The following is a 25835-nucleotide window of genomic DNA, read 5'->3' on the forward strand; positions in this document are numbered from 1 at the left end:
TGGGATATCCTCTGTCCTCTAGAAGTCAGCATCGGATCATCGTAGATAAAGATATCTGAGCTCCTAAAATAAGATATAATAATTAGATAATGTATATGATTTTTTTAAAAAAAATTTAAATAGTAAGTAGGATTGGAATGCTTACACCACCATCTAAAATAGTCTGTGATCGATGGTTCTCCTGCAATATAAGAATACTGCTGTCTCGAGGATCGGGATGTCGCGGATCGTAAGCTATAGTACACTAATAAATCTAAAATAATGATATTATCACAAGTGTATTAAAAAATAAGAAATATGATAGCTATTTATTTTATGAAAAATATATTTTAAACATAATATTACCACATAATATAACTTAAACACAAAATTCAGTTCATCTCTGGATATTAAACACGTATATTCAAATACAATCTCACAGAAATACATAAAACAATGACGAAAATACATCTTTGGAGCCTTTAATTTCTTCCACTGCTTGAAGTTGAAGTGTGTTGAAGTATCCTAGGACAGCGACGGCGGTCATGACCTTGTTTCTTACAAATGCCACAGTGGTTCTTACTTCTTATTTGTCTATCATCCATCTCATTTCGTAGTCTTGTTGACTTTGGTCTACCTTTCTGCTTGGGTCTCAAACGATGATGATCAAGAATACATTTGAACATACGTGTATGCATCCAATAATCCTCATGTGGTAATGGATTAAAGTCACCGCTCTAAGTATTCATATATGCTGTAATTGTATATGCATCATCCACAAAACCACTAAAATGTACAGCAATTTCTTGACACAGCTAAAACATGTGAACATGGATATTTGTACATGCTCCACTTTCTACAAGAATATTTTCTTTCAGCTAAAGTAATAGTATGAAAATTTTCTCCATCTCGTAATCCTGCGCTTGCTTTCCTCGTAAGCACTTTATATATGCCTCTTTGAAGGTTGAATGCTGTTACTCGGTGCTGGTTAGCTTTTACTTGATCTTCAACAATCTTAATTGCAACATGAGGAGTAAAAAGATTATTTGAATTCTCCTCTACATATCTCAAGACTTGGGCATGCCTCATATTGAAGTATTTCACAAGACGATAAAATGTCATTTGAACACAAGCTGTAATTGGCATATTTCTAGCTCCTCGTAAAATACTGTTAAAAACCTCCGACAAATTTGTAGTTAAGACACCATAGCGCAGGCCATCATCATGTGTCAACATCCACTTCTCCTTTTCTATCTCGGACAACCTGCTCCAAGCCTCTTCATTCATTGTTCTGATCCTACCCATGATAAAGTTGAACTTGCAAACTTGATGAGTGCTTCCTGCTTGCCATACTGCTCTTTTCAGCTGCATATTTTTAAAATGAGTGTTGAAATTATTGCAGATATGTCTTAAGCAGTATCGGTGATAGGCATGTGGTGGACTCCATCCAATAGACTCATCTGTGATGGCATTTAATATACCTGGATGCCTGTCAGAAATTAAACATATTCCATTTCTATCTTTGACGATATGTGTTCTGAGCTGGAAAAGAAACCAACTCTAACTTGCAGTCGTCTCCTCATCCATAATTGCATATGTTAATGAAAATATCTCATTCTCTCCATCAATTTCTGTTGCAATTAACATCTTACCTTTAAACTTTCTATACAAGTGCGTGCCATCAATACTGATTACAGGACGGCAGTGCGTAAAACCTTGGATGGATAGTTTGAAAGCTCAAAAAATATAATTTAAAACTCGGACATTGGAATTCACAGTTTAAAAAAAATTCCATGAAACAAATATACCAGAATTTGCATGTTGAAGTACAGCCATATAATAGGATAATTTAGCATAAGACGGCGCCCATTCTCCATAAATATCAACAAATGCCTTCTGCTTTCCAAACCATGCTTTCCTGTATGACACTGTATATTGAAATTGATCATTAACGGTTACCACAATAGCTTCAACTTTAACATCGGGATCTTTCTCAACGATATGTCGGACTAGTGTGCCAATCATCCTTCCACTGACATGTTTGTGGTCTCGACTTAATCTCGTAAACAAACAAGTATGAGGATTCTCATATTTTGTGATTTGAAAATATCCATATTTTTTCAACAATGTAGCACGAAGCTTTTATTTATAATTTTGAACATTATTTGATGATGTGCATCGTATTGATCATAATTTTGAATGCGACTGAACTACATTGTATGTCCGATGCTTCATAATGTGATAAAGATCAACAGTTCTCCTTACACAATCTTTGCTCTCAAATATTAGACCTTTAGAAAATTCAGTAATCGAGGAGTCCCAAAATTGATAGTCAGAGTTCAATCTTCGACCAGTACTAACACAACCACCATCATCTAAATATATATTGTTAAAAAATTATGGGGGTTCTCTCACATTAATATTAGGCTGAACATCTTCATCATCATTCTCATCTTCACCATCATCATCATTACTGCTACTGTCCTCATCCATCCAATAGTCTTCATCTCCGCTTTCATCTGACTCAAAGCCTAGATTATCAAAATTTATTCCACCGACTACCCAATCATCGTTCCCTATATGAGTGTCGTCTCCCACACTTACCACTATTTCTAGCAAAGGAGAAGTTACCATAGTAGAAGACACAGGAGAAATCACCATAGGACTCTGAATAATTAGATAACTAGGGCCAGCAGTAGTAGAATGTTGTTTTGCAAATATGACCTCAACACTATCGGTTTGCACTATAGGAGTTACGAAAGGTGAGGAAGGTCCAACATTATTGTCTGCTTGAGTTAAAAGCCGACTATAGTATCTAAAACTCGATATATCTTCCTTTTCAATATATAATTCTAAAAATCGACATTCTAAAAATTTCAAAGGAAAGGTCAGTATTTCTTCGACATCTTCATTGTTATCAATTGGAACTAAGATATACTTGCTCTGCATTAACTGTCCCAATAAATTAGGAGATTTTCATTTCAATTTTATTTCATATTTTTCTTTGTCTACAGGAATACTGCTATATAAATGGTCCAATAATTTTTGACGTGATAATGATGGAGATACTCTAATCATCCGATTTGCAGGGTGACTGTACTGCACACCAGTTTCGTCATTCTGTATCATGCCATCATAATACAATAGTACACAAACTCGAGTACTGATCATTTTTTCAGAGAAACCTATGACAAAATCAAAATCAAAAAATTTAATATTACTAATTATTTTATCATTTCAAAAGATTTACATGATAAATGCATCATATCATCAACAAATAGGTACAGATAGATCCTATCCCATTCGAAAATTGCATCAATTTGATAGGTTAATTACATTAATCAAATGATATGCAAAAGGGATCGAAAAAAATTTCAACAGTATTTCTCCTTAGTTCCCCTACATGACTGAAAATATGTAAGGAGAACTAAAGAAAAATACTGTCCGAAATTTCTCTCGAACCCTCTGCATATCATTCGAATAATGTAATTACCTATAGAATTAAATATAATTTCCAAACTGTCCAAACTGGATAATCAATTGACCAATGTATATATTTTACAGTATTCGTATAAAAATATATAATCAAATATATATTTTATATGGATATCGTAGAATATCCTACATTGATCAATTGACAGGTCTATGTTTTCATGAAATGCAATATATTTTAAAATTTTTAAATTAGGATCGAATCAAATTTTAAAATAAATCTGAATCTAATGAGATAAAAATAAAAAATAATGAGATAAAAATAAAAAATAAAAAGATCGAAATAGAAGGGCATCGCAGGGTCGCACGGGCCCGCCGCGGGGCCCGCCATCGGAGGGCCGCCGCGGGACCGCCGTCGGGGGCCCACCGTCGGGGGCCGCTGCGGCCCGTCGCCTGGAGGCCGCCGTCAGGGCTCACCGTGGGGGGCCGCAGCCAGGGCCACCGTTGAGGGGCCGCAGCGGGGCCGCCGTCGGGGCTCGCCACCGTGGGTGGGGAAGGGACGGGGCGGCCGGCCAAGGGAAGGGAAGGGGCCCACCGTCGGCCAAGGGAAGGGGAGGGGCGGCCGTCGGCCAAGGGAAGGGGACCGCCGCTGGCCGGCTGTAGCTGACGGGCCAAGAAAAAAGAGAGAGAGAGAGAGAGGAAGAGGAAAGAGAGAGGGGGCCGGCCAAGGGAAGGGGAGGGGAGGGGCGGGGCGGCCGCCGGCGGCCCACCGACGGACCAACCACAGGGGGGCGCACGGGACCGCCGCCGGCTGGCTGTCGCCGGTGGGCCAAGGAAAAAGAGGGAGAGAGAGAGGAAGAGGGAAGGAAGAGGGAGAGAGAGAGAGGAAGAGGAAAGAGAGAGGGGGCCAGCCAAGGGAAGGGGAGGGGCGGGGCGGCCGCCGGCGGCCCACCGACGGACCAATCGGGGGTGGTGCGCGGGCCCGTCGTCGGCCGTCTGTCGTCGGCGGGCCAAGGAAAAAGAGGGAGAGAGAGAGAGGAAAAGGGAGAGAAGAGGGAGAGAGAGAGGAAGAGGAAAGAGAGAGGGGGCCGGCCAAGGGAAGGGGAGGGGTGGGGTGGCCGTCGGTGGACCAATAGGGGGCGTGCGGGCCTGCCGCCGGCCGTCTGTCACCGTTGGACCAAGGAAAAAGAGGGAGAGAGAGAGAGAGGAAGAGGAAAGTGAGAAGAGGGAGCTCACCGCCGTGCCGTCGGAGAGGAGAAAATGCCGGAGAAGCCGGAGAAACGCAGGAGAAGGAGAAGAGAGAGAAGAGGGGTTTTTTTTTGGGTCTTATGATTCAAAAATGCCATTCTCTTTGGCGTTTTGTTTCAATTTTTTATTATTTTTATTTTTTTATTTTATGATATTTTTAATTTTTTAGTTATTTTTATATATATTTTTTAATAAAAAATTAATTTAAAATGAAGATAGTAATTTGAAATGATAATTTTTTATTTGAATTAAAGTTAATTTTTTTTAATTTATAATTAAAATTTTTATTTTTTTACCATTTTTTCTCCTTTTATTCACTTCTTTTATGGTATTTTTTTTAATATTTTGGAATTCAAATTAAAATTTTTGTAATTTAAAATTATAATTATAATTTTCTTCCATTTTTACCTTTTTTGGCATATTTTTAGGTATTTTTTTCCTTTGTTTGGAATATTTTTTAAAAAATTAAATTTAAATTAATTTAGTAATTTGAATTGATATTTTTTATTTGAATTATAATTATAATTTTTATTTTTTAAATTTAAAATTATAATTTTTATTTTTGAATTAGAATTAGAATTTTTATTTTTTTTCAATTCAATTCTTTCCCCCTTTTTCTTTTTTTATGATGTTTTTTATTTTTTTTACACCAATTTTTTTCTTTTTTTCAGATATTTTTTTTTAAAAATAATTTGAAATGAGAAAAATAATTTGAAATGATATTTTTTATTTGAATTAAAGTTAAAATTTTTATTTTTTTAAAAAATTTAATTTACAATTTTAATTTTTTTCTCATTTTTTCACCTTTTTATGGTATTTTTTATTTCTTTTATTTTTTTTAATTCAAATTAAAATTTTAATTTTTTATAATTTAAAATTAAAATTATAATTTTTTCCTATTTTTACCATTTTTTTTCTTTTTATGATATTTTTTAAGATATTTTTTTCCTTTGTTTGGAATATTTTTTAAATAAATTAATTTGAAATGAGAAAAGTAATTTGAAATGATATTTTTTATTTTAATTAAAATTAATAATTTAATTTTTTTAAATTTAAAATTATAGTTTTTATTTTTTTCTTATTTTTTTATTTTTTCTTTTTTTATGGCACTTTTTATTTTTTAAATTTTTTTAAATTTTTTTTGGGATATTTTTTTAAAAAAATAAATTTTAAATGGAAAAAATAATTTGAAATGATATTTTTTATTTAAATTAAAATTAAAATTTTTATTTTTTAAAATTCATTCAAAATTATAATTTTTATTTTTTTCTCATTTCTTTCTTATTTTTTCTTTTTTATGTTATTTTTTATTTTTTTAATTTTTTTAAAAATTCTTTTGAGATATTTTTTAAAAAAAATTAATTTAAATGGAAAAAATAATTTAAAATGATATTTTTTATTTAAATTAAAATTAAAATTTTTGTTTTTTTAAAATTCATTCAAAATTATAATTTTTATTTTTTTCTCATTTTTTTTCTTTTATGATATTTTTTTTAAAAATTAATTTAAAAAAGAGATTGTAATTTGAAATTATGATTTTTATTTGAATTAAAATTAAAATTTTTATTTTTTTAAAATTTAAAATTATAATTTTTATTTTTTTTAATTCTTTTTTATGATATTTTTTATTTTTTTTACAGTAAATTTTTTTTAGATATTTTTTTAAAAAGATAATTTCAAATGAAAATACTAATTTGAAATGATGATTTTTATTTTAATCAAAATAATAATTTTTATTTTTTTATAAATTTAAAATTATAATTTCTTTTATTTTTTTTTGAATAAAAAATTAAAATCATCAAATAAAATGATATTTTTTAAAACGTAATTTGAAATGACGTTTTCAAAAATATTATTTTAAATAATATTTTAAAAAATATAATTTAATTTGATAATTTTATTTTATTTTTTTCATCATCTACGTGAAAAATGAGTAAAAAAAGATAGATGACGTAACCATCATAAAACATCATTTTAAATAACATTTTATCCTATTTACATCAATTTGATAAATAAATTAAAAATTAAATTATTTTTATAAATAATTTTTTTTATAAATTAATTAGATAAAGCACTCCCAACCAGATGGTGTTCTACAAGTTTTGGGTACTAATAACTAATCGATCCATCCCAAAATAAAAGAATAGCTACCCCATATCTTCGTTGTACGGTTGCATGATTCCTTGATGACGCTACTCTCTCAACCAAAGCGTTACGGTGCAAGATCACGTGCAGTGCAGCACAACACACAATGTGATACAATTCCCGAAGCTAGACTCGGCACCCATCATATGGACAAAGCAACCCTATTTGCACATGGCAGGTCAGAGCTTGCACAGCTCTTGAACGCTGCGCGGTAATTTCCCGACTACCGGGGTTACCAGCAAAGATCCGGAACAAAAGACAATACAATACAATAATCTCGCTAAATCCACCGTTCCAAGTTACAGATGCAATAGACGCCTTTGATGAAAGTTATAACACTCTGGCAAATGTCCAACCTTTTGCTTTTCAAAATCCCCTCGAACCTCGTTTTCGAAAGGAAAAACTGAAAAATGATGAAAGCCTTTTCCATATGCCCATTTCATCCATCCAGCAACAGGGGCATTGGAGATTCCAAACAGATGTATCAGCATGATGAAACTATTGAGCTTGAAATAGGGTTCCTTCTTTTTGCTTTATGGTATCTCAGAAATTGATGCTCAAGTGTAGTCAACAAGGGAACAAATAGTTCCGGAGTCCTCGGAAGAATCTAATCATAATAATGTTAAAGCAAGTAATGCCGTGATCAAATAATTTGTTATGTGCCATTCCTCTGATTTGCAAATCTCCTGTTTCTCACAGTAGGAACAAAAAAAGGAACTTTCACTGCTTCAAGGCAAATAGCTCACAAGAAATTATGTTGTCCATAGATGCTGATCTGCCAGAGCCTGTAACTGGAACAAGGTTAAAAATTGGCTCCTTGCTGATGTCAATACATTTATTGACCTCCGCAAATTCAGTGAAAACCTCAGAAAATATGTCTGCCAAAACTTCAGCTGCAATGGGAATATTTGCTGAATAATAGAACCTCAAGTTCTGCACATTGGATAAATGCATATTAATAAGAAGCAATAAAAGACATTTGCAGCAAACAAAAGGTGACAAGGAGCAAACATAGTGCTCCGTGGGAATTATAGCCTTAGACTGCAATTTTTTGTATACAAGTATTCATGGAAGCATATAGGTGATGACATGCAAGCACGTCTGCATCCTCTACAGAAGCAGGTATGCGGATTGATACCGCACTCATGGGGACAAGCATCAAACTGTACAGAGAACTAAAATTCTAATAATTGAAATCATAGTCAGGCAACATTAAAATACTTTCTAGTTGGTACACATTTGATATTATTACTTACAAAATGTAGAACCAAATTGTTTCTCAATAAATTATTAGGAATTCGAGAGCAAAGACAGTTTTTTGAAATTATTAGTAATGGAAATTATACCAGTGCTAGAAGGTCGAGAACATAATAAAATTTTGGCTACAACTTCAATATAATAGAAAGAAAAGTAACAGTAAGCCTATATTTTCAGCACTCTAGGAGATCACTTGCTTTCTAGGCATGCAAGTGAATAGTTCTGTGGCATTTTATGCAGATTATTTACAGGCATGTAGATATGATTAAGTGTTTATGCTGCTTTTGAAGAACAAATAAAGGCATTTAAAAGCAAAAGCAACTTATTTTCGCTACCAAAAAGGGGGCAAAAAAAAACAAAGATCAGAAGTTAGAACCTCACCTTCAAGTCTCCCCACAGGAATACATTCTCCAAAAGGATCTTATCAAGAAGGAAAACAGAAAACATTGCAATTTCTTTCATGTGCTTTTCAGTGTTGTCGTACCAAAAGTTTCCAAGTTTCTGTTCACTCATGGAGCAGATCTTGGCTGCCACATCATTAGTAACAGACACTACTGCCGAGCAAATCTTTGTGCCGATAGTATGAATCTGGCAACAAGAATCATGCCATTCTGAGTACTCAAATCTCCATCTGTTTGCTATTTCTTGTCTAGGTGGTTGTGCAATATCAGTTTCAATTTCATACCCATTCCCTGGAACATGAAGGACAGGTTTTACCTCCACAAGTGCTCTGCAAGAATAAAGTTTTTAACATTATTTTGTTCAGGACACATAATTTTAAGATAGAATGCCACACGAAATTCTTCACATTCTTCTTCTGAGCACAGGAAACCAAAATGAGCAGGTAAATTGAAAACATGATATCAGCCACTAAACATTTTTACACATCTCAATATACATGATAAAGCTTGGAAATTATAAATGGAACGTAAAATTTGTGCCACTTGAGCAGCAGAACCAAATATGACAAGAATACATACCCTTTGGGAAGATCAGTTGCAAGAATATATAGGAAAATAGGATCAGAAATTCTGCTCTTGTGCTGCAAACCAGAAACCCTTTGTCCAATGAGATATTCCATTTTGTGCTGAACTTCAGTCCTCTGACTTGATGTGAGAGATGCAGAACAATAAATGACAAAAAGAATTGCAGAAGCAATGGAGCTATTGAAGTAGTTGGCCACCGCCTCACTGTTTAGTAGTGCCTGTTCTACTTCATCAGCTGGACCTCCAGAGCATAGCATCATTGTCGGAGGGTCCAGCCCCAACTGTCCAGCCATGTAGAGAACTTCTCTATGCAAGGTTGCCTACATAGAAAGGATCGAACATTTTAGGACTAGATGGCCTTCACCACCCTTTTTCCAAGAACATAGATTTTAGAACTCATGCCAATGCATTGCTCATTTTCTGAAAACTAGCTATAATGCATGTACATATCAACTAGCTGCCAAAGATTATAGACTTGACATAATTTAACTATAATCTAAGTTCTAAAAAGAGCTGAAAATAATCAACTCATAATCAACATTTTCCTATACATTACATCTCTCTTCTTCCTCCATTTGAAGTTCTTAGAATCTAGATATACTAAATATCACTTTTAGAAGCTTCTGAGTTCTTTCCTTCCTGCTAAATCCGATTTTCTCTCACCAAATTGAACCTTAGCATGAGTAGGCCTGTTCCTATGAATTGTCTCTACTCTTTTTTTTATCCTCAGAGTCCAGAAATTTTAGAATCCCTTCTTTTACGTAATCTAGCATGTTTTAAACTTTTTTCAAGAGAAATCTAAATGAGGTTTATTAGGGAGTATTTAAATCTTTAACAGATTAATATGGTAAAGGTTATTTTTCAAACTGGAAAAAGGTTGAAATTAAGCCACTTATATAGTTCAAGGATTAATAGGAAAAAGGATACAGCTGACCATCTTCTAAAAGTAATCAAGTTGTACCAACAATGCTTTGCATGCATACACAATCATTTACCCAAAAACAAAAAATTTCAATATGTATACCTAGAAATGAACATCAAGGTGACCTATTCCTTTATAAGGCTCTTACCTGGCTATATGGCCCAATGCAACTAGGCGCCCAGCATGAAATGCTTTGTACATGCAGAACTCTTTTGCTCTGGTCATTTGCTACTAACACTTCAACATAAGCATTACCTACGCCAACCTGCAGCAGAGGCAGTTCAATGGTACTGCGAGATGGAACACCCAAGTAGCACTTCTTTTCCGTAATAAAGCGCACATACACTTCATTGGCAAGTGCAAATTCTTTCATATTGGAAATATAGAGGTGAATGTACAGAACATTCACCCAATCAAAACCATCTTCACTGAGTTTTGATTCAATTCTCCTCAGAATCGCTATAAGATCTTCCTTCAGATCTGCGAGTCCAAATTCTAGATCATTGGAACACTCAGATAGCAAATTTTAAAAAAGCACACACCTAAAAAAAAAGATAATTAAGATTCACAAGCGGAAAACCAACTTTCAACAGGGAAATTTATGCTTGCCTTCTGGTGTTGTAGAAGGATTTTGAATCCAACAGCCAATGGAAAACATGTCCCTTCTGGTTGCTGAGATACACAAGTTCACCTTCTTAGCAGTATACATGTCAGATGCCAAATCCATGGACTGACACTTAACCATATAATTTGGCACAGAATCTCCCTGCACCTCACACATATAACTCATTTTCTCTGAGCAACTATTGCTACAACTGCTGATAGACGAATCCACTTTTTTGTGTTGAAGATGGAACACCAAAGGATGAAGGATGCCAACTGGTGCAATGGAATCGGCTGAGTGCAGTATGACTTGAAACTTGTCAAGCATAATCCTGGCATTCTGCAAGTTTGTACATGTTAGGCTTACTCAACAATCTGAGGTACCAAAGATATATTATGACATCTACTCTAAATATTAAACAAGACAGTCGAAAAGCAATAAAGGTATATCTGAGTGCAGTATGACTTGAAACTTGCCAAGCATAATCCTGGCAGTGTGGAAGTTTATACAAGTTAGACTTGCTCAACAATCTGCCAGAGAAATATTATGACATCTACTCTAAATATTAAACAAGACAGTTGAAAGCAGTAAAGATAAATCATGCCTAGTTTCTTGGTTTTGAAATTTTCAAGAAACTGCAAGTGAAGATATCCGGACATCCAGTAAACTCCTGTTAGGAGTTGATTCCACAAGCTTTTCCAGCATCATCCACTCATATTAAAGGGATGCAGCTTCAGCAATGCAAGCTTTTGCAGACACAGCCCTGCTTTGTCATTTTTTCATTATTCATCTCATGCATCTCAAATGAACGTTAAGTAAAGAATTTATGGTTTGCATAACCACATGACATTCAAATGCAAAATTCAACCAGTTGAAACAGTACACCCAACCATAGCAAGAGTAATGAATATATCACATCAAATACCATTAAACAGGAGCCAGATACGGAAACTTACTCTAAAGAGAGGGCAGTCAAGAGTCAGTGTTTCATATTCTCCTCCTTCACCACAGACATTTATTCCATAAAGCCTACACAAAAGTAAGAGATAAAACCAAATCATCATTGTGCAAACATTTAGCAAGCCCATTTCTGCCATAAGAAGACCAGTCAAGACTACAAGTTCACTTTACATACTGTATATGGCAGAATACTATATGTCATAGAACCCAGGATCAATTCCACTGCCTTTTTTCAAGAAAAGGATATCTAACACATAGCAGTCAGTAGTAACTTGCATCAAAATCCGTTTTTGAGTATTTCTCTGCAACTTAATCCTAAATTGGATCTGGTAGCATGTTTTCTAAGTATGATTTGAGGTTTTGCTGCATCAGCATGGACCAGAATTATACTTTAAATTGTTGTCCATCACTCATGTGTAATAGTCTTTGCAGCTCAATAAACATGTCGGTGGGCAATGGTAAATAATAAAATAAATGAAAATCGGTCAAAGTTGATGTCCTTACATACTCTTTCATTTGAAGCAGATGCGGTTGCAGATCTGCAAGTTCTTGGCCCAAGTGCTTTGCAGGGTTCAAACCCATAGCTGCAACCTGTAATGTTCAAGTGAATTACCTTTAGCTAACTTCACTTCTCCACAACAAACTATGACCTACAGGACTGCTCAATCTTTTCCAGTGTATTTCAGGGAACTATTCAATATCTAAGCATTGCCAAAATTCATCACATAAGATGACCAAGCAAAACCTGCCCTTGTGGAGATCAAATCTCAAGCCAGTGGCATGGCCTATTAACTCCAATAAGAGACAACTTGGCAAGGAACTTGAAAACAATTTGATATTTCAGTAAATCTACTCTTAATAAAAAAACCAAGACAATGACAATACTCAAATCAAGTAACTTATACAGACAATCTTTCCTGGCAATACATTATGAAGGAAACATGCAGATGAGTTAGGGAAAAAAAATTGCAGAAATAATCACAATAATTTAATTATGAAAAATACAAGTCCAGCGAGCATTAGTTTGGAAAATCAAGCAAATCAAATTTCTGAATATGGATATTATATAGTTATGGCTTTTTACCTTAATAGTGATAGCCAATATTCCCCTCCTTATCTGATAAGAACCAACATAATGGAAACCATTAGCATCAAAGAAATGTCAAACTAAGTGACCATTAACAATTTTTTAGTGAAATAAGTATACTTAAAACAAAACAACAAATGAACTCCAGATTACCATTTCTTCAAGGAGGAATGTTTGATCTTGTTTCCATAAATAAGCCAGAGAAACAAGGCCTAACCTCGAACAAACACTCTCCACCCGTAGCCTCTGATAATCAGATGCAATGGCACCCGAAGAGACTGCTGTGATAGAGGGAATTTGTTGTCTAACTTCATTTAACAGAATAAACATATCTTCTACTTCATCTCCTTCAGTCACCGCATAACTAAGATGTTGATGCCTATGCAAAATATAATAACATCAAGCATATCTGAAGAATAAAATCAAGAGAGTGGAAAAAAAAATCTACTGTAAGAGACAGTACAGAAGATCCAGCTTATGAGGATAGAAAGAAAGCCCTTTTCGAGAAAAACCAATTGTGAGGAAAATGTAACAGAAGAGAAACACAAAGCATCTTCCACCGTATTCTCAGAACATCATAAATAATCATGGCATAACTTGTGAAAAAAGATTCTACAGTCCCCAAACAAGTTCATTTAATCTGAATTGAGAAGAAAAGCATCTAAAAAATAAGGCATCGTCTTGCTTTGCAGTATAATTGTAAACGACCATTATTTTCATCAGCAAACCAAAATAAAGATGAAAAACTGATTATGATTATTGGAAATTATTATATAAAGCCCAAGAAAGTGAGGGGGGAAAAGCAGTCTATGGCTATATGAGTGATCGTGTGAAGAAATTTTTTAATGCAAAATTTCATGCATTAGGTTTTGTATCGAAGTGGCATACCTTGAGGATCCTCGTATCCGCCTCCGAAACAATGGCAGTCCCATACATTCTGCATAGCTAATTACAATTTGGTGCCCAACCTAATTTTATTAAAAAAAAAAAAAACAAAATGTATCACAAATTCTGTCCTCATACTTTCAAACATGTACATAAATTTGGATAACAGCGGAAAAAAATGTTTCATGTATTTCTTTATAGAATAACAATAGATCAAACTAGATGACGTGATTTTTTTTTTTTTTTTTTTTGGGTTGGAAGAGACAACAAGAATTGATCTAGATACATAAGAAGAAATCACTAACAAGCCTTCAAGAATTCGATTTTCGCGGTTCCAGAACCAAGGATCAAAGGAAAAGTCGACAATCAAGAATATTGAGAACAAGAAAACATTGTGAGCGACGTCTCCTTGGACTATCGAAGACAAGAGAGAGAAAATTTACGGTTTGATACATGTAGCTGTCGAGCTCGTCCACGGAATCATCAACCGGAATCAAGTTGGCCAACGCAACGATCTGCGAAATATAAAATGCAATGGAATTCATGGAACGAATGAGGATCGAACCAAAAGGGGGCTCGGGGATTGAGAGATGACCTCGTGGCCGTAATCGATGCATCGCATCATCGCGTAGCAGCTGTCCTTGCCGCCGCTCACCAAGGCAACCACCTTCATCTCTTCCGCCAAATCAATCGGCCGTTCCTCTCCGTATCCTCCTTCGTCTTCTTTGGTCTCGCCCCGAAAACCCTAAGGTTTTTGCGACCGTAATTGCATATGTGCATCTGCCATGAACATTTTTTTTCTTACCTATAAAAATTTTATGCGGATCATATTCACGTAATGAATCATTTTTTAGTTTTATGGGACAACGTGTGATCACCCGCCTATATCAAAAATTTAAAACAAAAAAAAAAAACTTAATCCCTTAATTAAATTAGATTTTATCTGTAAAATATGAATCTTAAACTTTAATCTTCCAACTATCTGAATTGATTTAATGTTACTCTCAGACATGATTCCGATAATTTTTTGTCACCAAAAATCTATATTGCAACAATAGGGGTTGATATGGCACTTATATGACATTAAAATCTAAAAAAAAAATATTATTGTGAAGCTTACATGATATTATTGTTTCTTTTTTCATTGTATTTTTTTTTCATCTTCTTTTTTCGATCTCTCTTCTTTGAAGAAGATGAGATCATAGAGGGAAGAGGGTTTGAAATGGGAGGAGGATGAAACCAACGCCGACCGGCTCAGTGAGAAGCGTTGGGAGGAGGTGATGGGAGATGAATGGAGAAGAAGAATCGAGTAAAAAAAGAGGATGGAGCCGTAGAGGAAAAAAGTTTTTTTTTTTTTTTTTTCATGGGAGTTTTGGGGATGAGAAAAAGAAAGAAGAGAGATGAGAGATGAGAAATTTTAAAAGAGATGGATAGGGAGAGCTTAGTGAGATTGAGTAGTAAGAAATAAAGAAAAAGATGATTGTGATGGAGGAGGAGAATAGGGCCGGTCATGGAGGGAAGAGGTTTTCTTCTTTCTCTTATTTTTTTCATTGAGATTTTGGGAATGAGAAGAAGAGAGATGGGAGATGAGAGATTTGGAGAAGAAGATGAAGATTTGAGAAGATGAGACATTAAGGACTTGTTTGGTTGACGGAAAGTGAAGGGGGAAGAGGCACTTTCTGGAAAGTGGATAGGAGGCATCTTATTTGATTGGAATTTTAAGAGGAGAGGGAGTGAAAAAGTTCTTCTCATGGAAAGTCACTTCCCTCATTTCATGAAAAGTAAAAATTCATGGGGGAGGTAGGTTTTGGTACTTCCCATAATATGAAAAATAGTACTATTTTTCTCTTTTTCAAAAATATCTCTTTAAATTAACGGTTAAGATTTTGTAAAATATCAATAGATGGTTAAGATAAAATATTGAATAATGATATAATGTTATATTAATATTATTTTAATATTTATATGAATAATATTATAATATTTATTATATTTTAATATTATTTTAATATTTTTAATATAATATTTTTATTAATATTTATATAATATTAATATTAATATAATATAATATTTATATCTATATTAATAAATTTATTATATTAAAATATTAATATTATATTAATATATATTAGTATTATATTAACATAATAAATTATGTTATAGTCTAATATTATATTATAATATATTAATATTATATTTATATTAATTTAAATATAATATTAATATTTATATAAAGTTTAAAAGCAAAAAGATATGGTCTTATATCTGTAAGGATATAATAGGTATTTTACATAATTTTCTCAGAAAAATGGATGTTCAACCAAACATAAGTTACTCTACAATAAGTCATTTTTTTATGGTCAACTAGACATGCCAAGATCCTATTCTTAGGAAGTTACTTCTTGAGAAAAAAAATTCTTTCCGTGAACCAAATGAGTCCTAAGGATTTTGACATTTAGGGAAAAAGATGATATGGCTTAAAATATTTCAAGCTACATCAGCATCTATTGAGCCATGCCAGCAAAGGATACTCTACATGGCACCATATTTTGTTGCATTAGATTTTGATGGGAAAAAAATCATCGAAATCGTATTTGAGAGCAACATTAAATCGATTCAGATAGTTAGAGGACTAAAGTTTAGCATTTTATAGTTTAGGAACTATTTAAAAAAATTCAACTTAGTTCAAAAATCAGGAACATAATTTATTCCTCTTCTAAAAAAAAAACAATGTCATAGGGGTTGTTCGTTACCATTAGGTCCCTTGGTCCCTACTTTCAACTACAGCTAGTATTGCCTGGTTGAGTGATACAGATGGACACGAAGAAGAATGTCAATAGGAAACGCTTGCCAATCACTTTCAAAAGCAATCACTATATATATATATATATATATATATATATATATATATATATATATATATATATATATATATATAGTGAGTGTGTATATATCAAAACTCTATAATAGAGATTCTACATCAATGATCTAAGTTATTGGATCTGATCTACTATCTTAAAACTATTTGTATATAAAAAAATCATATTATTTGGTGATCCCTAACATATGCATCAAGTAGTTAAAAATTGAAGAGTCTAAATAAAATCAAATCAAATACATTTTTTTGATCACTTGATGTATGAGATAGGAATCTTCAAATCATATGTTTTTGATGTGCAAGCAGTTTTGAGATATTAAATGACATCCAACAGTTTGGATCATCGATATAGAATTTTCATTATCCAGTTTTGACTTGATTGGATTTGAGTTCAAATCCGATCGATCTTTTTCAAATTTATTCCTATATATATATATATATATCTTTGAAAGTCCATGAGATAGGTTAGATTGAAAAATTAGATTTGATTTGAACTCTAGATTCGATTTGGGTCTTGTGCGTTTGTATGTATATCTCATATTTGAAAGTCTATGGGATATATTATATTGACAAAATTAGATTTGATCTAAACTCTAGGTTGGATTTGGGACTTGCATTTCAACCTAACTTAACCCAAAAGGATCCACATATCATGCATGTGTAATTTAGATCAACAGAAAATAGTCTCAATCTGTTTTGAATCCTTTCCAGCTCAACTTAAAGACCACGAAGGCCATATCTTCCTTCTCTTTCACTTTATATCTTTTTTCTTTTTGAGATAAAATTTACTTTATATCTTTTCCAATTCATTGGATCAACTCTCATTTAAACTAATTCATTGTTGCATCTCAACAACTATATTTACTCTCATCTATTGCTACTTAATTATATTTAAATATTTATATTTTATTATTTTTTTAGTGGATTCTTATTTACAGTACCCTCAAAGTATATAAATATAACATATATTTTAAAAATTATACTTTGTAAAATTAAGAATGGCTAATTGCATGGATAAAATTAAAAATTTTAAATGAAAATTCAAGTTTAAATCAGTTTTTAAAAACTTCATTTAATTTTTTAGTGATTAATATTCAATCAGCAAATATTATTATTTTAGCTATAAAATAATAGCTAGATATTTGATGTAAGTGCAAACTTGACTCATCCAGTGCTAACTCTGTTATGGCCCGGCCCAATTAGGCCTTAAACCCAGCCCACAAAATCCAAAAAAAAAAAAAAGGGGAAGAAGACTCCCGATCGAAGTCTTCTCTTTCCCCGATTTCGATTGAAAATCGGAGTTCTAAGGCCATTGAAGGATCCTAGGATGAGCCCTATAAGGACCCCCCTCCTCTCCTCTATGAGAGAACATAGCAATCACCGATGATCGTCGGTGTTTCCTCTCCGATTTCTCCGATTGAAGCGCGGCCCCTCGATTCATGCTCGCCGTGATTTCTCGTCGGCAGGATCACCGGAGGTTAAGGTAAGCCCTTCTTTCTCTTTCTCTCTCTTTTTTCTCGTGCCACTGTGCACAACTGTTGGCGACGGGTGTCGCTGGATTTTGTCGGAGAAGGGACCCCCTATTTGGTCTCTTCTTCTCTTTGATTTTCTGATGCCAACGATCATTGCCGACTGCCGGCCTTGGCCTCTTCGAACTCGAGAGGGTTGCCCTCCGTCTAAGTTATTTTTCTCTCCTAAGATTTTCTAGAATTTTGAGAGGGTTGCCCTCTTACTTTCTCTCTCTAGATTATTTCTCTCTCCTAAGATTTTTTAGAATTTTGAGAAGAATGATGATGAATTTAAATGATCCTAATGATGAATTTTTGATCTATGATCGTCGGATGATACACCGACACCCACTTTGATCAGATTAGGTATTTTTTAAGATTCTATTTTTTATGATTTTATTGAATTATCCACATGATAATTTCAGCATGATTTGATCTAATCGATCGAATTTATTGAATCATATCATATGAAGAGTCCAAGATAAATTTCTCTCTCTAAAATTTTTTCTCTCTAGAATTTTTTCTCTTTAAAATTATTTCTCTCTCTCGATCGATTTCTCTCTCTAAAAAGATTAGTCAATAAATTTTTTTTTAAATATTTTTGATCTGATGAAGAATCTTGATCCATGCTTGTCGGACAGTGTATTGGCACTCACCTTGATCAGATATGATATTTCTCAATTTGATTATCCATGATCCTAATTTAACCATGATTTGGATTAGATCATTTTGATCACATCAATCGAGATGTTAGACTATGGTATCTGATTAATTCTAATTATACCTTATAAATTCTCTCTCCTCTGATTTTCTCTCTCCACTTGATTTTATGAAACCAATGAAGAAACTTCGATCCTATCACTTCGAATCCGATTTGATCTGATAGTCAAATTTTGGATCGTTTATGTCCTAATTAGATTTCGATTAGATGTAATTAGATGATCGAATCCAATCTAAATCGTTGAAATATGGTATTCATATTTTTTCTAATTATTAAAATTGATCCTGTATAGGATTGTAGATGTTTGATCATGGGATATCGCGATATGATCTACGAACAGAATTTTTGAAAAAAAATTTATAGAATTATATGAATTTATTGGAATGCATTCGAGGTAAGTAATATTTTACTTTTTCTAGATTTATCGATAAATTATAATATATTTTTCTGACATAATTTATGAAACAATGCATGAATTGAATGAATGATATTTTATTATGAAAATATCATATTTTGATATGTTATGATGAAGCATGATTGAACATATTGATTTCATGATGTATTATATTGATTGATTTCGATACTACATGATTATATATTTTTTTATTAAAATTAGAATATGAAATATGATTTATGAAGAATTCTGATATAAGAACAATATGAATTGACAACCTGACTATGTAAAGGACCCCGTCAATGGGGACATATACGTTGGCAATTGATTTGTCTTGATAGTTTATGTCGCCAGAGAGACCAGCGACAAATCGTCAGAGAGACCAGCGGTTCCGAAGGACTTTGCTGCCAGATAATTCGCAGTTCACCGCAAGAAGATACGCGGTGTTATGATCCTGTCACAGAAAAAATATGGTCATAGCTCATGGTTGATGAAAAGAACTTAAGAACGAAAGAAATTAAAATTTTGAAAGAAACTCAAATTTTTGAAAAAAAAAATTTGGTATGAATTATGTTGTATAATTGAAATTGATTTCGAATCGATGAACTCTATGCTTATTTTCTATAAATGATTATTTACTTTAATATTTGATAAAATCTGTTGAAAGTGATCATTGCTTATTGGACTGTCTAGCTCATTACCTCCTATTTTACTGTTTTTACAGATATTGAAGAATTAAGATGATACAAGATATGAATGGAAGAGTAATGAGAAGTAGAATCTCCATACTTTTATTTTAGACTGAAAGTTTTATTGAATTTAATATAAGATGTATTGAATATTGTTGAATTTATTGAGATATTAAAGTTGAAATTTAGATTGTTATGCTTTGGATTTAAATTATTGACTAATTATTCCACCGTTGTTTTAGGATAGCATGATAAGATGCCTTGCATGCTTATGGGAAGAGTTTCTTATGAGTATACGGTGGTTGCCATGTCCCTCGATTCACAAGTTCGGATCGGGGGCGTGACAAACTCAGACCCAAATATTTTGGATTAGGTTGGATCAAGTATAATGCAAACCTATTTGCTGGGTCTAAAATCTCTTACATGGATCAGATCTGACCTAGTTAGATAATACGTTGGGTCATGATTCAAAATAATAATCAAAATATGAATAGGACTTAGTGGGGATCAAGCATGTTTTGGTCTGATCTAACCTGTTTGCAACCCCGATGATAACTTGTCAAAAGTTATAAATAATTTACAGTTAAACTTGGGGCATTGATAAATAATTTTCTTAGACATAATCGGCAAAACTACCAGATATCAAGCGAAGCTACCATCCAACTTCTATGTGATTTTTTTCCGTCGCGAAAATAAGGACCTAGATGATTTCCCTGACATTTTCCTAGGCTTGTAAAGCGAGTGGTCAGCACGTGCCGATTTCACGTGGGGCTTGCAACTAGGAACCTGAAAGTAATTAATTATTGATATAGAAATGAATAAATAATTAGATAAATTACATCTATAATCTTTAAATTATATCAATTTTTTAAAATAATTTTTAAATTATAAATATCTAAATTTTAATCTTCAAATTTTTTAAACTATTTTAATATTATCCTTCCGGCAATTTTCGGTGACCGTCTCTCACCGATTTACTTCTTTCGTCCGAACCAGTACTTACGTGGACAACTAGAAATTCTACGAATCGCAAAGCATTAAAAAAAAAAATGAAGAAGACTGAGTCTTCTCCTTCCTCCCGATTGACTCATCTGCCCGCACCACCGTCGCCCCCTGCCCGCCCCGACGCACACTCCTTCCCTCCCCCGCCTGCCTTGGCACCCGTCCTGCCGCACCCCCTTCAACCGCACCCCCGCTCGACCTGACGCACACCACCCCGCTCGCCCCACCGCATGCCCTGTTTTGGTTCCCACCAAAACAGGGGAGGAAGAAAGTGAGCGTGAGAGAGACAGAGAGGGAGAGAGAGAAGGAGAGAGGGCACTGGAGAAGAGGGGAAGGAGGATTTTTTCTGTTTCTATCGAGCAAGAGAGGGAGAAGAGGGTTTGTTTTTTTTTTTTTTTCCTTCTATAATGGGTCCGCGCGATTGCCCTCGCATCCTTCTTCCCCTCCAATCTCCCTCCCTTCACCTCGCCGTCATCGCCATCGCTCATCTCCTTCACCCTTCTTCTATCCTTATCATTATCAGAGACCGTCTGCAGTGGGACTCTGAGCGACGATGACCGACTGTTCGCCTTCAACCTGAAGAGGAGGGCTGGAGGGGAGGAAGGAGAGGGGGGTCGAGCATTGGAGAGGGGGGCCGGGGTGGCAATCGGAGGGGGTGCAGCCGGAGGGGGCAGGGGTGTGGTCGGAGAGGGTGCGGCGGGATGAGCATCGAGGCGGGAGGCGGGGCGCTGGGGCGGTCGGTCGGGAGGAAGAAAAAAAAAGAAAAAAGAAAAAATAATAAAAAAAAATTATTTTTTACGTATCGAATTTATAAAAAATAAAAATAATAATAAAATATTATTTTTTTAAGATTAGTATCGGTGATTGTGATGTAAGATTTTTTTGGTGCGAAAAAGATACCGAAAATGAATGAAGGATAATATTAAAATAATTTAAAAAATTTAAAAATTTAAATTTAAATTTTTGTAGTTTTATGATCATTTAAAAAAATTAATATAATTTAAAAATTACAGACATAATTTATTCTAAATAAGTTTCAGAAGCACAGGTACAAAGCTTGCGAAACAGGAACCTGTGGGTAATTTATTGTTATAATAACAGCAACCTGGAATTAATTTTCCCCGCTCACGAGACATTCCTGTACGGCTTTTTCCTTTTGTTTTTTTTTTTTTTGGGTTTCCCTTCCCTCTTTCTCTTCTATCATGCTTTGAACTCTAGTTGACCGTAACGGTCTCGACGTCCATGCGAAGACCGTTTCTTTAATTTTATCAATTATTAAGTATAATTATCATTCTGTAGATGGAATGCTCTAAGTTTTCTCGAATAAACTTAAATCTCGACCATTAAATCATTATCATCATTTTTTTCTTCAATCTAATGGCGATCCAGACCGTCCATAATCTTAAAACTCCTACTTGTAGACGTCAAATTGGAGCCGTTGGTTGAATGGTTTTCACCTTGAGACACTCGCTGTATCCGCCTCTGTTAAGAATCCAAAGGGGATTGGGCCAGATGTCGGCTTTCACGAGGTAAGTTCGGCCTTGTGGTCTTGGCGGAGTCCTTCATGCACATAAAAAGGGAGGAGAGATGGATTGGATACACTTGAAGAACCTTTCAAAGTTCCTTCTTCTATATACGTTAGCCAAGCCCTTTTTCTTCTTTTTATTTCTCTTTTTTTAATGTAAACTTAAGTCCTTCTTGGAGATGCTCAAATGGCTTTAAAGGTTCTTCTTCGAAAGTTCAAGGTGGTACTCTCTTTTCCCTTTTCTTGTTTTTCTCTCGTCAAAAATTTTGCAGTAATCTAAAGTTCATCATGTTTAGTTTTCGGTAGTAAAGATGTATATGTGGAGGCAACAAAACAGAGGGGAAAAAGTGAGTATGCGCATATAGATTTCTAGACTTGATATATTTGTTTATCTGAGATATATCCAGATGAAAGGCAGATCTTTTTTTTTTGAAATTTTATAACATTCATGATTTAATTTCGGTTATTGTTCGAAGCATTGATTCTAAGTAAACATGCAATTTATAAGCCAATAATAAAAAAAAAGATAATAAATAAGGGGTCGAAAACCAAATGGCATATCAAAATTTTATCATCCGATTTCTTGTGGTATATCAGTTTATCACAACCAGATTTTTTTTTTTTTTTGATGGAAACAACCAAAAAAAAATGATAGTTTTATATATCATATTAGATATTGACTGGGTAAAAGCTATAACGCTCGTATTCATATATGCATGTGTAGCTACATGATGTGCTAGTTATGAATTACGCAAATCTGATCTGTTCTTTCAGAAAAAAAAATGTTGAAAAAAAAAACAGTGCTCTGGTCTGATGGGAAATGGCCCGACTATCTGACTAAAATAGTATTATATAATTATGATTTTCTTATTTCTTGCTCATAAGGATATGCTACTGGAATGTCTTAGAATTTTGCGAGAGGAAACTGCATGTTTTCAGTATTCATTGGACCAGCAATTGGATGGATGTTAGTTCATATATTATTGCATCTAATGTCTCTTTCTATCAATAATGAAACATAGAGTCCCTTGATGAACCAATCAATCTTGTTTTGATCCCCAAAATGATTCTAATGAATGGACAGATCTAGATGTGGTAATTTTTTCCCATGTTTGATTGCCCTTTTGCAATTTGTTTTGTTTGTAGGCACTTAGATTGAGAAGATTTGCTACAAAGGCAATTAAGGATAAGAAGGAAGCAAAGAAGAGGGGAACTTGGGTGGGCATGTCACATGGTTTTCACACAGTTGAAAGAGATGGGAACCCTAAAGGTTCTGTGCTTGCGCAAAGAGAGCAAATAGAAGGTTCAGAGATGTGGTTATTTGAAGCCTTTGATCAGCAAATGGGATGTGGAATCACAAAGTATTTGCAGTCACATCTCTTTGACAAGAAGCTCAATGAGGTAAAAGAATATTGCTGATTCGTGATTCATATCTTCTTCTTTTTTTTAAAAAAAAAATTTTAAATTTCACTTTTTTTAGAAGCATGCATTTGTGTGATTTATGAAAATAGTTAAAATTAATTTGTAATCTTCATGGCATCATAAGAGTAATCTGCATAACTAGCCTGTAATATTCTTGGCTCAATGCCCATCAGGTCAGCCTACATGCGTCATAAATAAGCAGTTGCTTCTTCTTTTTTTTGCCCCTTTTTTGAATGAATATGAGCAATTGCTTTTAAACAGCGAAAACCATTTCATTGAATGCCATCCTATGGTTTTACAACTGCAAATGCAACAATATACTCTTGGTCTTTTTACATTAACCTTAAATAAATATCAAGTTAGCAATATCCCGTTATGCATGTAGCAAGTGATTTAATGGGATGAGGCTTACATGAAATGCATGTTAGAGTGGCACGATGGATGTACTTTCTTAGAATTTGACTATGAGATTTTTCTTGTTAACTTTTTTTTATTGGGGGAAGTATTTTTCTTGTGTACTTGACATGTTTCTTCTTCAGCAGTATCAAATTGGAAGAAAAGCCAAAGAAACAATGAGGAAGGCCTATATTTCCACAGGGGCAAAGATTCATAAGGGAGAGAAAGCAAATGAGATTGGAGGATCCACAACTGTGCTTGTTATGAATCGAAAGCAATTTGTGGCAGCAGCTTTTGGCGGATACAAGGCGGTAGTGTGTAAGGATGGCATGGCTGTACAAATAGGTAGGAAATATCAAAGAGCAATCAGGGGACAATGGCCACTCTCAGGTACATATTCTCCAAAAAACAATTGCATGCATGACCCCAATCCACAACTCCACTTACATTAACAATGCGCTGTTAATTTGTCAGCCATTAATTATTAACTTAAGTTTCACATGAGATGCTAAGAGCGATCCTGGTTCACATTTGAGTATGATCCTATTAATTTCTTGTAGCCATTTTTGCACAGAAACCGTCAGTTTTACAATGAGATCGTTTTTTATATATAAAGATACAAATGAAAGTAAACAAAAGCATCACTAAACATTGAAATATCAAGCACCATCAACTTCTGGAGAATTTCATCGAAATGTTAAAGCTTCCATCTCTTGATGTCATTGAGGACTTTCTTGCTTAATTTTTCATGTATGCAATATGTTATGTTTTCTGGACAGGCATCTTATGTGTTGCAAACGGTGGAGACCACAAGCCCCCAAAGGACTTGAGACTTGTTGTCACTGCACAAAATGTGGAACCTGATATGGATTTTATCATACTTGCGAGTAATGGTGTATGGGAGGTAGTAATCTTTTTGGAAGAAACATGTTTTAGGAAACATACAAAGATTTTCCTCTCTCTTTTCTTCACCATATTTAAATTTTTATTTGATAGTTTGAGATAAGATATTTCTTGTTTTTCTAAACAAATGACTGTGTATCTTTCCAGGTTATGAGATACCAGGAAGCTGTTGACTTGATAGGCCACATTGAAAATGCCCAAAGGGCAGCCGAGTGTTTGGCCGAGGAGGCACTTAGTAGAATGAGCAAGTCCACCATCTCCTGCATCGTGATACGCTTTCATTGACAAATGATTCTTTCCCTTCTTACTTTCCCCATATGACATGAAATACTATCATTGATAATTATTTTGTGCTTGGGAGAAACCACAGAGAGAGAGAGATTCTTAGAGCAACAAATTTAGACATTGAAGAATAAATAGTATGAGTAGACAGTGATGTTTTATGCTTGTACATCTTGATATTTATGCACATATTGTCATAAAAAAAAAGATACTTATGCACATATTGCATTCCAAATGTTTCAGTTCCTCAATAAGTATGCATGCAGTGCCCTTTTCTTTTGCTTATAAAAAATGCCAGAACCAGACGAAATAAGTTATTCTGATCAAATGGATGCCTATTATTTAGTAGGATAATTCTTATATGGTGAGAAATTCTGCAGAAAGTCCGGTAATGGCCATTTTGGATTGTAGCTAAGCAATCAGAATAATTTTCTAGAAGATCTGAACTAATACAATTTACTTTTGGCACTCCATTGCACATCCAAGTTTTGCAAGCTTTTCTCATGCTGAAAGACAGCTTGATTAACATTTTAAAAATTGGAATTAGTATCTTCTGTCAAATCGTGGATATCCAGTCTGTTCAATTGATTTACAGTCTCTTGTTCCTTGT

The 25835-nt window shown here is 34.1% G+C and overlaps 2 protein-coding genes across 4 annotated transcripts; one reads left to right on the forward strand and one right to left on the reverse strand.

The window, feature by feature from the left end:
* Positions 1-7412: 7412 nt before the first annotated feature.
* On the reverse strand, positions 7413-14287 carry LOC105055708 (diphthine--ammonia ligase). 2 transcript variants are annotated; one of them, XM_010937644.4, is made up of 12 exons: positions 14101-14287; positions 13949-14020; positions 13509-13588; positions 12774-12999; positions 12618-12650; positions 12042-12124; positions 11530-11602; positions 10579-10912; positions 10118-10449; positions 9042-9367; positions 8443-8791; positions 7413-7737 (listed from the first exon to the last, which is right to left on the reverse strand). In XM_010937644.4, the coding sequence occupies exons 1-12, from the start codon at positions 14176-14178 to the stop codon at positions 7525-7527; spliced, it is 2199 nt and encodes a 732-aa protein (XP_010935946.1). In that variant the 5' UTR covers positions 14179-14287; the 3' UTR covers positions 7413-7524. The 2 variants fall into 2 exon arrangements, with proteins under 2 accessions (XP_010935946.1, XP_010935947.1); XM_010937645.3 differs by having other exon boundaries at positions 13959-14020; positions 14101-14249.
* A 7655-nt stretch (positions 14288-21942) lies between these two features.
* LOC105055710 (putative protein phosphatase 2C-like protein 44) lies at positions 21943-25448 on the forward strand. Of its 2 annotated transcripts, none has more exons than XM_010937646.3 (5): positions 21943-22442; positions 23369-23623; positions 24184-24430; positions 24820-24944; positions 25091-25448. In XM_010937646.3, the coding sequence occupies exons 1-5, from the start codon at positions 22410-22412 to the stop codon at positions 25226-25228; spliced, it is 798 nt and encodes a 265-aa protein (XP_010935948.1). In that variant the 5' UTR covers positions 21943-22409; the 3' UTR covers positions 25229-25448. The 2 variants fall into 2 exon arrangements, with proteins under 2 accessions (XP_010935948.1, XP_010935949.1); XM_010937647.3 differs by having other exon boundaries at positions 21958-22442; positions 24187-24430.
* The last annotated feature ends 387 nt before the right edge of the window (positions 25449-25835 follow it).

The sequence above is a fragment of the Elaeis guineensis genome, chromosome 12, assembly GCF_000442705.2.
Source record: "Elaeis guineensis isolate ETL-2024a chromosome 12, EG11, whole genome shotgun sequence".
Taxonomy (NCBI): Eukaryota; Viridiplantae; Streptophyta; class Magnoliopsida; order Arecales; family Arecaceae; genus Elaeis; species Elaeis guineensis.

Bases quoted from the DNA above. Each gene is read 5' to 3' on its own strand.
- LOC105055708 (XM_010937644.4), bottom strand. From the start codon at position 14,178: ATGAAGGTGGTTGCCTTGGTGAGCGGCGGCAAGGACAGCTGCTACGCG. The intron at 12,651-12,773 runs GTAATCTGGAGT...GGTTCTTATCAG, and splicing joins CATTCCTCCTTGAAGAAATG to ATAAGGAGGGGAATATTGGC. The intron at 11,603-12,041 runs GTATGTAAGGAC...ACTTTTGTGTAG, and splicing joins CATCTGCTTCAAATGAAAGA to GCTTTATGGAATAAATGTCT.
- LOC105055710 (XM_010937646.3), top strand. From the start codon at position 22,410: ATGGCTTTAAAGGTTCTTCTTCGAAAGTTCAAG. The intron at 23,624-24,183 runs GTAAAAGAATAT...TTTCTTCTTCAG, and splicing joins TTGACAAGAAGCTCAATGAG to CAGTATCAAATTGGAAGAAA. The intron at 24,431-24,819 runs GTACATATTCTC...TTTTCTGGACAG, and splicing joins GGGACAATGGCCACTCTCAG to GCATCTTATGTGTTGCAAAC.